At 45.1% G+C, this 13,334-nt stretch overlaps 1 protein-coding gene across 1 annotated transcript; it reads left to right on the forward strand.

The window, feature by feature from the left end:
* The first annotated feature begins 142 nt into the window (after positions 1-142).
* On the forward strand, positions 143-9,079 carry CEBPG (CCAAT enhancer binding protein gamma). The gene is made up of 2 exons (XM_003816198.4): positions 143-278; positions 5,536-9,079. Exon 2 carries the CDS (start codon positions 5,632-5,634, stop codon positions 6,082-6,084), a length of 453 nt encoding a protein of 150 aa, XP_003816246.1. The 5' UTR covers positions 143-278; positions 5,536-5,631; the 3' UTR covers positions 6,085-9,079.
* Positions 9,080-13,334: the final 4,255 nt, after the last annotated feature.

Here is a 13,334-nt window from a genome sequence, read left to right on the forward strand (position 1 = left end):
CCCACGATTGGTCGACTGGGCTGCCCGTCGCGAGAGAAGGCGGTGCCTCCGGCAGGCCGGCGCTCCCATTGGTCGGGATGGCGGCGGCGGCGCGCGCGGCCCCGGCGAGTAGGGGAAGCCGGTGGCCGCGGCTGCGGAACGGGCGGAGGTTGCCGGTTTCGTAACCGTCGCTCCTCCTCGCTGACTCGCGGGCTGTGAGGCCTGGGTCGGCTCGGGCCGCACCGCGCGGGGCCGCTCGGAGTGGAGGCCGCCTGGGGGCAGGCGGGCTGGAGGAGCAGGTAAGGAGGCCGCGGCGGGCGCCCTGAGAACGGGGAGGAGGAGGCCGCGGCGACGCCGGCCGCTCGACTGGGTGCGGGCCCGGCTCGGGGAAACCCAGCCCCGGCCCCAGACGGCCGGCTGGCCCGGGAAGGCCACGCGAGGCTGGAGGCGCGGGCGGCGGCGCCGCGCGGCGTCTGATGCAACCTGCCGGCAACACCCGGCGGGGACGCTGAGCTCATTCCTGGCCGCGGCCCAGCGCTGCGGCGCCGCCCGTCGACCCCCGCGCTGCCCGGGGCGCCCCTCGCGGCGGGCCGGGAGCGCGCGAACGGCCGGGGAATGCCCCCTGCGGAGCCCGGCCCCCTCTCGGTGAAACGGGCGCTGTGACCCGCCAGGCTCGCATTGGCCCCTGGGGATGAAGGGTGTTCCCAGAATAGCAGAAGGTGGACCGAGTCGAGCTTTAGAATCCTGATCTTCTAGAAGGGCTCAGCTTGCGGTGATCGAAAATCTGTTCAGAAGTTCAAAGACTGATCAATAAAATAGGGAAAGCAACTGGTTTTTAAATGCCTGACTTTGCAGAGATAATATTTTGCTTCTTTGTGGAGCTGTTCGAATGTCCTGCACTTTACTGTTGAACGTAGTTTAGAAGAACACGCAACACCTACGGGTCGAATAGAGAAGAAATGAAGCACTTGGCGGGCATAGTTGGAGGGAGCGGAGCAGGGCCGACAGCCAGCAGAGGTGTCCAGATGCGAAGGATGGAAATGCATGTGTCGGGGGGGAGGAGAGTGTTTTCCAGGGCAGCTGGTGTGTTGCTTCTCTTCCGCAGGTTTACGTGTTGGGTTTTCCTCTTCTTTGAAGTTTATACTGTAATCTGGCATCCTGAAATGTATAAGATTTAGAAAGGTCTCAATGTTGATGGGTGACACCAAAATTGGTAGTTGTGTCAGAATTGACTGCTTATATGAATAGGTTGTCACTTAAGGCAGACTTCTCCCAAAGAAATGTGACTCCCAGAGAAAATTTTAAAAGAAAATCCTATAAGGGCTTGCTTTACGAAGACATTCTACACCTAAAAGCTCTTGATATTTAAGATGTGGTCATCTGTTAGCCCTTGAGTAGTATTTGGGATAAGCTGTTCATAAGGTCGATTCTGCTTCTGGAAAAAGTTGCTGTAAACAAGGCTAAATAATTACAGGGTACAAGGGAGCTGAAGCATATTTCAGCTTCTTGATTCCTGCTTTTGGTGGGCACACTTGGCTGGTCCAGTTATTTTTAATACCTGCTTTTAAAAAAAGTAGATGGAAACAAAACTTCATTGAGAATATCCTTTAAATTCTCAAGATCACATCATGTCTGTCTGCAAGGCTGTCTGATCTTGGAGAGATGGTTTCATCCCTGGGAAATTAAACACTATGTGCTGAGCCCCTGGTGAAGACAAATAGGACCTCGTGGGGCTGAATTTGGTCTCGTGGTCTAAGATTGCCTCACTTGGTCACAGTAATGGTAAATACAGGTAGCCACGATTCCAGCTGTATTGTGCGTTCTTGGGAGGGTTGGTTCCATGGGTTGTTATATTGATAGGTACACTGGCCTCCTGCGTTTGTGGCTTTCTAGCTCTATCTATTTTTGTAAAAAAAAAGACAAAAATGAGCATGACCTCCTAATGGATGTTCATTTACAAATAGTCTATTTGTTTTGTGTGTTGTAAATCACTTCAAAAGGATTGGGTTAGAAAGATGATGTTGATGTTCTTCTCATGCTCCAGTGACCCACTTCTGTACTCCCAGAAAGGGGACGTCCCCTTCCTCATGGACCCTGCATTAGATGCTTGTGAAGATCTGCAGGGAGACACGATGCGCCTGGAGTTGACAGACCTAGGGAACAAATCTTCCCAGATGCCCAAAGAAAAGAGAAAGCACAGACCATTTAGGATACAGATAGTGGTTTAGTACTGTCAAGATGTGGTGTGAGGGAGGAGAGAGGGTCAGGACCTTGGATTTGATCCTGTAGACTGGAGCCAGAGATGAATTTTCACCAGGAGAATGACTCACTCAGGTTTGAGTGTTCAATTGCTCTGGAGACAGAGGTTGGAGGAAGCAGGCCAGACCAGAGACCACTGTCCCTGAGAGATGATAGTGGCCTAAGGTGATTTCGATGGGATTGGGATGGAGAGGAAGGGTAGATGGGAAGTTTTTTGTTTGTTTGTTTTAGGTGGAATTGTCAAATCCCAGAGACTAAACAGAGTTAGGACCAAGGAGAAACATCTGTGACTATTTTGAAATGCTGACCTTCATTGAGGAAATCGAGTGAAAAATTTCTTTTGGTGGGCAAGGGGAGGAATATTGGGTTCTAGGTCTGTGGAGAAAAGGGACAAAAGGGTTAGGAAAATTCTTGATAGGTTTATTTTCCCAGGTGAAACTTGAGAAAAATTTGATTTTGTTTTACTCATTCTAACATTCTGCGCTTTCAATGTGACTGACGTGAATGAACATTATTTGAATTAAGTTTGAATTAAAACAAAGCCTGTTACCCACTTAGTCCACCATTCTCAATATTCATTGGGAATCAGCAGCAGAGGCCCTCAGACTTCAGTGTATTCAGAGTTACTTGGAGGTCTCCTTATGAAAAGATTACTCAGCTCTGTTCTTAGAACTCCTGATTCTAAGTCTGGGGCAGCCTGAGAAGTTACATTTCTAAAGAGTTCCTGGATGATGACGATGCTGGTCCAGGGACCACACTTTGAGAACCACTGCTCTTCAGCTTTCCTGCTGTTTCCTCCTTGAGTGATTCACATGGAAGGAAGCCAGGCGCCGCCCTGCTTCCTGTAGCCTGAACTTTGGAATAGTGTTTGTCCACAGAGGAGCCAGACTTGAATTTAGGACTGAGTGTCCAGCTTTCAAATAAACACTTTTTGCCTGTTGTAGGTGTTCAGTAAATGTGTGTGGAGGAACAAAGCGTAAATGAGAGTGGCCTTTTCAGTGTAAAATCACTTAGCTCTTTGATCCCCTTTTACTTGGTTAATCTTCACTTTAAGAGCTATTTATATGGTTAAAGAACTTACTAAACAAAACATTCTTGGAGTTATTTTGATTATCTCCAAGTTTCTCTTTCTTACATTTTCACCAGTTTGTAGGTTCAGTGAATACTCTTTTCAGGCCAAAGGGCTTACCTTTAAAACCTCACCTACCACACACGTTCAGCCTAGTACCTTGCAAGATGAGTCAGGGAGAGGTGAAAGAGCCCTTCCCTGTTCCTGTATCTTTGGATACGGAAACAGGCGTGAACGTTGCTGAACGTGGACCCTGTAGTGAGTAAGAGCTGTTTGTTAGTGACTGAAGGTCGTGGTGTGTTGTCTGTAGGAAAGTGTCTTACTATTCCACATCCCTCATTTGCATGTGGGGAACAGACACCCATGGAAGAAAAGAGATTTGCCCAAACTAAAATAGGGGGAGCCACAGCCAAGACAAGAACTGGCTTGGTCACTGGTCTCTACTGCTTTGGATCATTGCTATCTCTGAGCATGGACAAGTTGACTGTAGAGAGCTTTAAAGGCTAAAAATATAATTGGTATATTAAAAAAAAGTAGAGAAATAAGGTGAACATGATTATGATTGTTAAGACAGTCTCAGGGGAGGTGTTAAACAAGTTCTTAAAAATTGAGTAAAGCACCTCTCACTTGACACCAAATGGATAATAATAATGTTAGGTGGCACTAAGTGTGGCTCAGATTAATACTAAACAGCCACTTTTCTACTGGAAGAAAAATGAGGCAACCTAATGATGACCAAGGGAAATTGTGAACTGTCCATTACTGAAGATAGGCTTGGAGTGGATCGCCCTCATGGTTTGGAGGGATGCTTTTTGTCTTGCCTTAGTGTTGGAGTGAGAACAGATGACCTACTAGCTCAGGGCCGGCTGTGTGGCTTTGAAAACAATGGAAAGTAATGACACATGGACTTTTCAAAGCAAAGATGTTTTTTAAAAAGAGACCAATAAACAGTGTACAGAATTAATTGCCTGGCTGAAGGTTTGGGTGTAGCTACTGGTGTTTGTTAACTGAGCTTTCCCTCATTGTGGGATCACTGCATAAATCTGACTCCAGATTTTTTCCACTGATGTGATTTTAGCAGTTTTGTGAAAAGAGAACAGGATAGTTTTATGTTCCTAACACTGCTTTCTAAATTTCTAAGAGTGCCCTAATTCCTTGGTGGACACCGTTCACTGAACTTAGTTTGTCTTGAAGTGGCCTCATGTTGATAGGATAGTCACACTTTTACACTTCTTGGGGCAGCTGTAGGGACTTAATTGGATTCAGAGTAATCCACATGTGACTGCTTTTCGAAACCGTGCCTTCATTTCTGCAGGCAGCAGCACAGGGATGCTTCAGAGCTGGTGCGTCCTCCGAGCTCACACGAGCTCATTTGGTAGCACGAAGTGGCCACAGGCACGGCAGCTGTTCAGCTCCTTTGTCCAGCCTGGGTCCCAGGACCCGCACTTCCTTGGATGCATCATGAGGGCTTCTGTTTCTTTCCTTGTGGTTTCAGGTTGAGTGTGTTTCGAGTTTTACTAATTATGTCAAGAAGAAAAAACACACTTTTTACAAGCTTGGTGGGATGGGGAGCAAATTGAGTGTCAGAGCTCCTAAATTCAAGAAACTGACTCAGTAAATTTGGTTAAACTGTGGAATTATCATTTGAGGTCATTAAAAAAATAAAGCAAAAAACTACCTTTTCAAAATAACCGATGAAGAGAGCTCTGGGAGAGAACTCAAGTCCTCGATGACTCCCTCTCTGCATATTAGAACATGGAACCCGCAGGGGTGATAGCATGAGAGCGCTGGAGACAGGGTGCGCAACCCCAGCCTTCTGTTTTGACTTGAACCAACAATGGAAACTTTTCCCCCCTTTCATTGCAGGTGTCTCTCCTACTACAGTCAGCTGCAGCTCCTCCCTGGCAGATTGTCAAGTGCTGTTAGTTCACATGCGCCACCTAATTAGTGGAAGTCTTTTGTTTTCCTCCCATTTTTGATAACAATCGCAGAGGGGCAGTGCCCTCAGGGATCCAGGTGGGCTGAGTTTTGCCTGATGGTGCTTCTGTGCTTGCTTACCTTTTTAAGTGAAATGATTTAGACTTCAGAAACATTGGAACAGTTGGCAGTTGCTGTAGACTTTTCTCAGCAAAATCAATTAATGTTGGCCTGATGTTAGGTACGTACAAGTTTGATCTCATTTGATCCTGTCATTTCAAATATTTTAATGCAATTTATTTTTTAACTAGGTACATGTGAAGATTTTTTGGCAGCTTAGCGTGGAAACCATTGATCACCCTGCTCTCATTTCTACCTGTTCTGTGTTGGCAAGGGAGAGTGCCCAAATGAGCAAGATATCGCAGCAAAACAGCACTCCAGGGGTGAACGGAATTAGTGTTATCCATACCCAGGCACATGCCAGCGGCTTACAGCAGGTTCCTCAGCTGGTGCCTGCTGGCCCTGGGGGAGGAGGCAAAGCCGTGGCTCCCAGCAAGCAGAGCAAAAAGAGTTCGCCCATGGATCGAAACAGTGACGAGTATCGGCAACGCCGAGAGAGGAACAACATGGCTGTGAAAAAGAGCCGGTTGAAAAGCAAGCAGAAAGCACAAGACACGCTGCAGAGAGTCAATCAGCTCAAAGAAGAGAATGAACGGTTGGAAGCAAAAATCAAATTGCTGACCAAGGAATTAAGTGTACTCAAAGATTTATTTCTTGAGCATGCGCACAACCTTGCAGACAACGTACAGTCCATTAGCACTGAAAATACGACAGCAGATGGCGACAATGCAGGACAGTAGACCTCACCCTTTCCAGACTTTAGAGCTTGTGGCTTGAATGTTAAAGGTGCGACCACCGACACCACTCATGTCAATGGCTGAAAGTTGTCCATTTCCATGACTCAAAGACCCATTGGAGGCTATTTTCTGGGATCAGCACTGAAGAGTTGATTAGCTAAAAATGTTAGCCTTGTAATTCGAATATCTGGTTTTAAATGATAGAGGTTTTTGTGGGAATCAAAATCCCCCAAATGTTAAGGTATATGGTAAAAAAAGAAATATCTGGGATCCCGATGTTCTTAATAAATCCTGACTTCCCAAGAAATGCTTCTTTTTTAAGTTGACAAAAGGAATGGGGAACTGGCAGGCCGCGCAGAAGGTTCTTGGTTTTAATGGATAGGCTGAATTGGATTAAGAAAAGTTGAATGCCACCTATGGTAATCTATTTGTGATTTTCTTCTAAATTATGTATTATAAATTCGTAGAGCTATAGAAAGCAATGAGTGTGTAATTTGGAGTGATTTTATATATGGCATAAACTTTGTTTTAACATAATTAGTACTGTTTTCCCCCAAAAGTACAAGTTTTTGAATAGCGATGTCAGGTTAAGTAAAGAAACCTCATCACATCTTATAGGTAGTGTGTGGCCAATTGACTTAAAAAATACAAATAACATTTAGGAAGCAAATAGATTAAACACAAAAATAAAACTAAAGCATAGGAATTATGTTTTTGAGATACCTTTGGGCTTAGATTGGCATTGTTTTATTCTAAAAACCCAACTCAGTGGTGTAGAGAAACTTGTGTACCAAAATTTTAGTTTCTGCAGATGCTAGTGTTTTTTTGGATACAATTTTGACAACCAAGTTAGTAAACAAAATATCTTAACAGTTTGATGACACAAGCTACTGATGAGGGTTTGGAATATTAATTCAGAAGGTAGTTTCTCTTGTGTTCAAAATAGCTGCCATGGGGCCGTTATTTTTAAAGTCAAAATTTTCTTCTGAAGGCTCATTTTGGTATTTGATCTTAACCAAGTGATTATTAGAGAAATGTATCAACTCCATGCCATCTCCCAAAATAATTGTCTAAGAAAACTTGAAAGTGTAAGGTTTTAACCTTTAATTTATTTCTCTTAAATACATCTTTTGATATTGTTGTCGTGACATTTCTTTTTCTGGTTAGTGGGCTTTCCAGACTTTGTACCACTGCTTCTGTTTATTCATTTATATGCTTTTGTGTCCCATAAATTATTTCAGAAAATGCTGATAAAACTCAGGATATTGACATTTTTGTTGAGACTAAAAAATGGCAGTCGCTAAAGTAGGGACTCTAGAGTCTGGCTTACATCAGTGCTGGTAGTTTAGATTGTCTTTGTCAACGTTTTTTCTTCTCTCTTTTGCTTTCTTTTCTTTCTCTTTTTTTCTTAGCACAGTTCTAGCTCAAATTTGTGTATTTTTTGTGTGCCTGGGCTGGAGATGAGAGACTGAGTCATAACTGATTTAAAAGTTTGTGTTATCAGGTATCTTATTTGAACATGGTCATTTTTGGCCACGTTGCTGTTTCATACTAGGACTTGGGATGATGTAGCCAGAATGAAACTCAAGTTGCACCCTCCGGTTGGTGGAAGATTGCTGACCGTGCCGTTTCTGGGCAGGAGAAGACATCATGGTGTCCAGCAACTCAGCAAAGCCATTCTTAGAGTCGTGAGGTCCTTCTGAATGTAAAACTGGAGCCCAGGAGAAGCTGTCCCAGGAGGGCTGTTAACTCCCTATAGAGCCAGGAGACAGGATGGGGGTTTCTAGGTCCAACACCAGCTTACCTTGGAGTATGGCTCTACCCATGAAGGATGAGAGATGTTTTGAAAAACTAGCCAGGACACACCCACAGGATCCTACTGGCTCCTTAGCAGCTGATTGGTGTTACATAATTAACTTAATTGGAGATGCATTAGGTCACTTGAATGTATAAGCAAGCACCTATGGTAGGCGCTACAGACATTTAAATCTCTTGGGAATTCGATGCTCCCATGGAATTTATGGTTACCAGTTATATGAATTAAGTATCTTGAAAAAGAAACTTTAGAGAAAGCATCAGGGGTGTGTACTCAATATTTCAAATCAGAACACAAGATTGGAACTTTTGGAAAAATGGGTTCAAGCTTTCCTATTACCCATGGAAATGCAAAGTTTAGCAGAAGCAAGCAATTAGGCAGAGAACAAAAATGTTAAGCATGGTATTGTCTATTTTATTGAAGTGGTTGGAAATGAAAGCTTTTAATTTGATAGATTTATCAGTATAAAATTAGGGAAACCACGTGTGGGGAATGAATCAATTTAGAGCTTCGGGAATCGTAAGGTGACTTTTGTAACTTTTGTTCTGTGTGTGACCTGTGAACCACTAGGATGTGATCTGCCCTTGTGGGCAGGTCCAGCATAGTTAGGAGTTAGGCTTTAGCATAAATTTCTAGCTGCATCTGAGTCTCCTGGGATGGGTGCTCTTTGGCTGGTTTTGGCTGCGGATGGTGAGATCAGAGCAGCTCTTCCTGCTGCTGGCCCCTGCAATCAGTTGTTGGGATGCCAGTGCAGATACTAAGTAGTAAGATTTTAATCAAACACGACCAGGTCTGAAATGCAGGTCATGAGTGTGAAATCCTCAAATTTACATAAAAAGTAGAAGTATAGACAGTTTAACATTTGGTATTAAAGGAGAGGAAATTGTAGCAGCTTTTCACGTTTCCCAATCCGCATTAGAGGGCTTGAGACCTTGTACCTGAACAACCCATTTTGCACTCAGTGCTTTCTGATGCCTTAGAAATAGGAGAATTGTTTTGTTTCACAAAAGCTGGGAAGGAAAAAGTCCATTCTGCAGCTGTTAGATCTGCCTCTCAGGAAAAAGTACTAACTTGTTCCTTTTGTTCCTGGCTTTCATCAGTTTGTGAGATTTCTCTATTTTTTTAAATATAATTTTATTTCTTTCAACAAATATAAAATAAAAAACAACTTTGGAACAATGACTTGTCTTTCATCGTGGCTTTCTTTATATTAGATACCAAAAAGCAGTCCAGATGTTAAACAGCTGGGAAGCCCAGGCAGGTGCCTTGCTGTCTTTCCTGTTCCCACACTGGACGGCCGGGGGTAGGGGTGGGGAAAGTGGGGAGACAGGCAGAGGTATTTGTGTCCAAGTCTAGATCTCCCCGTTTGCCCTTAGTGGATAGGAAAATAGTTTTCTCTGAACATGGGATACATCTTTAGTTATATTTTTAGTCACTTGGTCTAAACTAAAAATTATACCAGAATAGGGAAAGGAATAACTGAATAAATGGGTTCCCGCTTAATCACCTAGTGTCTCAGAGCATGGTTTCCATTTAGAGAGGGAAGAAATTCTTATGTTTCGAGGTAGATAGTCAAGAATTTAAAGTAAGGCCTTTCCCCATCTGGAGTTTTGTAGTACATGTGGACACCGTCCTCATTTACGTCATGCCATGTAGAGATGAATTTGCTGATTTCATAAACTTGAGTCCAGGGAGCTGATGTGAATTGAATATTTCAAGGGAATGCCATTTAAATGCTTTTCTTCTATGATGCCTCAATTATTTTCATGTGTTGGGAAATAAATCTCTGCTTGCTGCATCTTAATGAAAAGTGGAGGTCAGGAATTATTTATGTGGGAAGTGTGGCCCGGTTCACTTTTTTGAATTAGTTGTAATTTAGAATCCAATAACATGTCTTAGGGAATTTTACCGAGTGATGACATCTTTGTGAGGGGGGCCAGGTCTTTTTCTGACAAAAGCACTTTTAGACCAGCTCATCCACTGCCTGTGCCTAGCCAGAGAGTTCATAAGCGTTTTACAGTTTTACATACATTCAGAGAACACCATTGCCTAGGTATTCTTTTACTGCAGTATCCCACTCCTCACAGAGCTCTAGGCCTGAAAGCTGTATAGAGGCATCTAGAGAGATGGTGGTTATAGAATTGGACTTGGAAAAGGAATAGAATTGTCAGTGAAACAGTCAGGCGTTACACTTTTTGCAGCCCAAACGCCACCTCTTGTCCCTCCCTTTAAAGAAGCTGTTAAAACCAGATGTGCTTCCACATCGCCACCTTTCACTTCCACCTTCTAAATGGAGCTCCGGTACCTGTCTGCTTCACCCACCCTGACCCCCATGCAGAGCCATCCTCTTCGCTTGCCTGGACTTGGTGACTGACTCCTCGTCGGTGTTCCTGGATGGCAGCGTCACTGCCTGCTCTCCAGAACCATCTGTTGCTCCCCATTGCACCCGGGGTGAGACTCAGTCTCCTTGTGTCGTGGCGTTTCCCCTCATCAACTTAATTTCCCTCCATCCTCCTGTGTCACTCTACTTCGGCTCTAGGGCTTTTCCAAGCTCTTTTCTGCCCTTCCTGGGACAGCTCCTTCTGTCTGGAATGAAGCATCTCCTCTGGCTTCTCACTAACAAGTTCCCTCTCTGTCTCAGCCCCCTGGCTGTCTACGCTAAGCCTATCCTGTTGCTTGCTTCATGGCACTTTGCAGTGTTTGAGACAATATATTTGTTCATGCTGGTTTGAGGTGAAGGCCTCGCAGCAGACTAGAGGCTCTGGAAGGAGGGGTCATGTTTGTATCCTGCACTGGCAGAGTAGATGCTCAATTATGTATTGAATGAATACCTAGACACTGAGTTTCAGAAGGGTTGTAGCACTATACAGCTTTCTGGCGGGGTCTCTAATGGATTTCTGAAGCTACATGAATTTCTGCAGAGGTTAGAAGAGACAGAGTTAGGTACAAACATGGGGGTAGCGGAGGTAGCTACTGCTGGCCCTCTAGACCTGTGCTTCCAAAGAATGCCCTTTGAGACAGGTGGAGACTCACGCCTGTAATCCTAGCACTTTGGGAGGCCAAGGCAGGAGGATTGCTTGAGGCTGGGAGTTCCAAGACCAACTTGGCCAACATAGCAAACTCCTGTCTCTATTTATTTAAAAAAAATTTTTTTTTTTTTAAAGAGCACCCTTTGACCTACTGGCTCAGGAAAAACATGTGACCTCTCTGTTCCTAGTGACCCTCTGAAAAGTGTTTAGATAGAAATAAGAGATTTCTCCTTGCTCCTTTTTGTTCACTTCTTGATAATCAGAGATGTTTATGTGCAACGGGCAGCTTTGGTATGGAATGTCTGAAAGGAAGGAGAAAGATGTATGGTGCACTCAGCTCTGTTTCTCAATTAACAGAACTAAACTGTCCATTTTGAGCTTCATCCTGACTTTGAGTGGTTTTATCCTGAAAGTGGTGGAAATTAAAGCCCTGTACACCAGACTGTGTCTGTCACAGGGGAACAGGGGTGGAGAAGTGCTTGGTGAACTCTTCAACTTTCCTTACACTCAGAAGATACTTTTTTTTTTTTTTAAGAGACAGGGTCTTGCTCTGTTGCCCAGGCTGGAGCGCAGTGGTGCGATCATAGTTCACTGCAGCCTTGAACTGGGCTCAAGCGATTCTCCCACCTTAGCCTCCAGGGTAGGTGGGACTATAGGCGTGTGCCACCACGCCCAGCTAGTTTTTTATTTTTACTTTTTTTAAGAGACGGGATCTCCCTATGTTGGCCCAGGCTGGTCTTGAACTCCCAGCCTCAGACGATCCTTCAGCCTTGGCCTCCCAAGGCATGAGCCACTGCGCCTGGCCAAAAAGACATAATTGCTACTGCTCAGCGTCACAGATGGATAGCTTAGGGAATGTATCTGTACCAGCAGAAAACCTTAAAGAATGGATGTTATAAATCTAAGAAGCAGATAAGAGAAATGGTGATTTGGAACTGAGATTGGCTTTTATTTTAACGTGACCACTTTATAAGCACTTCTGTGTTATTACCATAGGAAGAAATCAATTTGTATTGAACTCTTTGGTGACTTTTTTTTTTTTTTTTTAAAAAGCAGTCTTGCTTTGTTGCCCAGGGTGGAGTGCAGTGGCATGATCTTGGCTCACCGCAACCTCTGCCTCCTGGGTTCAAGAGATTCTCCTACCTCAGCCTCCGGAGTAGCTGGGATTACAGGTGTGTGCCACTGCGCCCAGCTAATTTTTATATTTTTAATAGAGATGAAGTTTTGCCATGTTGGCCAGGCAGGTCTCAAACTCCTGACCTCAAGTGATCAAAGTGCTGGAATTACAGGCGTGAGCCACTGTGCTGGCCTTTGGTGACTTCTGAAAATGTCTCTTAAGCTACAGTTTTCCACCCCCTCATCCTCATGGTTTCATCTGTGGCATCCTTCTCACTTGTCATCCTTCACCTTGGCTTGGGAACTCCTGGATGGGAGCTCTGTGAGAAGGCAAACCTGGAATGGTGTACAGAATTCTAGAAACCAGCTCCAGGGGTGGGCTGTTCTGTGGGACCCTGGGAGAACTGGACAAGCAGAGGCAAGGACAGATACTTCACCAGGCATGGCTGGGCCCTGGCTGGCTTCCTGCCTGGTAGAATTTGTTCAAGGACTACACTTAGGGAGGACAAGCGGTCTCTGCAAATTCACTGTGGCGCTGCCTTCGTTGGCAGTGTCTCCGACAGATGCTGGCTTTGGCTAGTGTGTCCCACATGAAAAAGAAATCAAGGACAAGAGATCCCTGCAAGTCTCAGGTTTTAAATATCTGCAGCTCAAGTGCTACATGATTCTACCACCTTCAGAAATCTAGTTTGGAGGCAGTGACCGTATCAGAAAGACTTGTGTTAAATCAGTCCGCCCTTTAACTTGCGCAAAGGCATGGCGCGGGGTGACTTGGCCAGTCTGACCTGAGTGCCTAGGATCTTCCTGCAGCGTTGCTTGCCCCACCTCAAACCTCGGGCTGCGCTGGTACTGACAAGCTAAAACCACCTTGCCTGGGAGTACTTCTCACACTTGTCTGTCAGGAGCATCTGGCGGGCGCTTGTGAAATACACAATTCCTGGGCCATTGCCCCTAGAGGTTGGGTCACATGGTCTGTGGGGGTCCCAGGAATCTCTTACCAAATGCCCCAGTGGTTCTGATGCCTGTTAGGCTTGGGAAACCTTGCAGCAAGTGACAGGGTGACACCAGAGCCTCGAGTCCCAGGGGCTCAAAGCAGGCTCCTCGGGGAGGACTCTGCCCTTGTCCCGCCAGGCCAGTCTGAGGCAGAAGCAGCCGTTAGAGGGCCTGTGCTGCCAGCACCATTTTCCTGGAACTGACTTGATACTGACACCAGGTGAGCCATCTTTTCAGGGTGCACAGGGTCCCAAATGCTCATCTGCAAAGGAATAAAGGGGAAGCCATGCACAAAGGAC

Source organism: Pan paniscus, chromosome 20, assembly GCF_029289425.2.
Source record: "Pan paniscus chromosome 20, NHGRI_mPanPan1-v2.0_pri, whole genome shotgun sequence".
NCBI lineage: Eukaryota > Metazoa > Chordata > Mammalia > Primates > Hominidae > Pan > Pan paniscus.

What these genes read in the sequence shown, in the direction of transcription:
- CEBPG (XM_003816198.4), top strand. Translation starts at nt 5,632, where the DNA reads ATGAGCAAGATATCGCAGCAAAACAGCACTCCAGGGGTGAACGGAATT.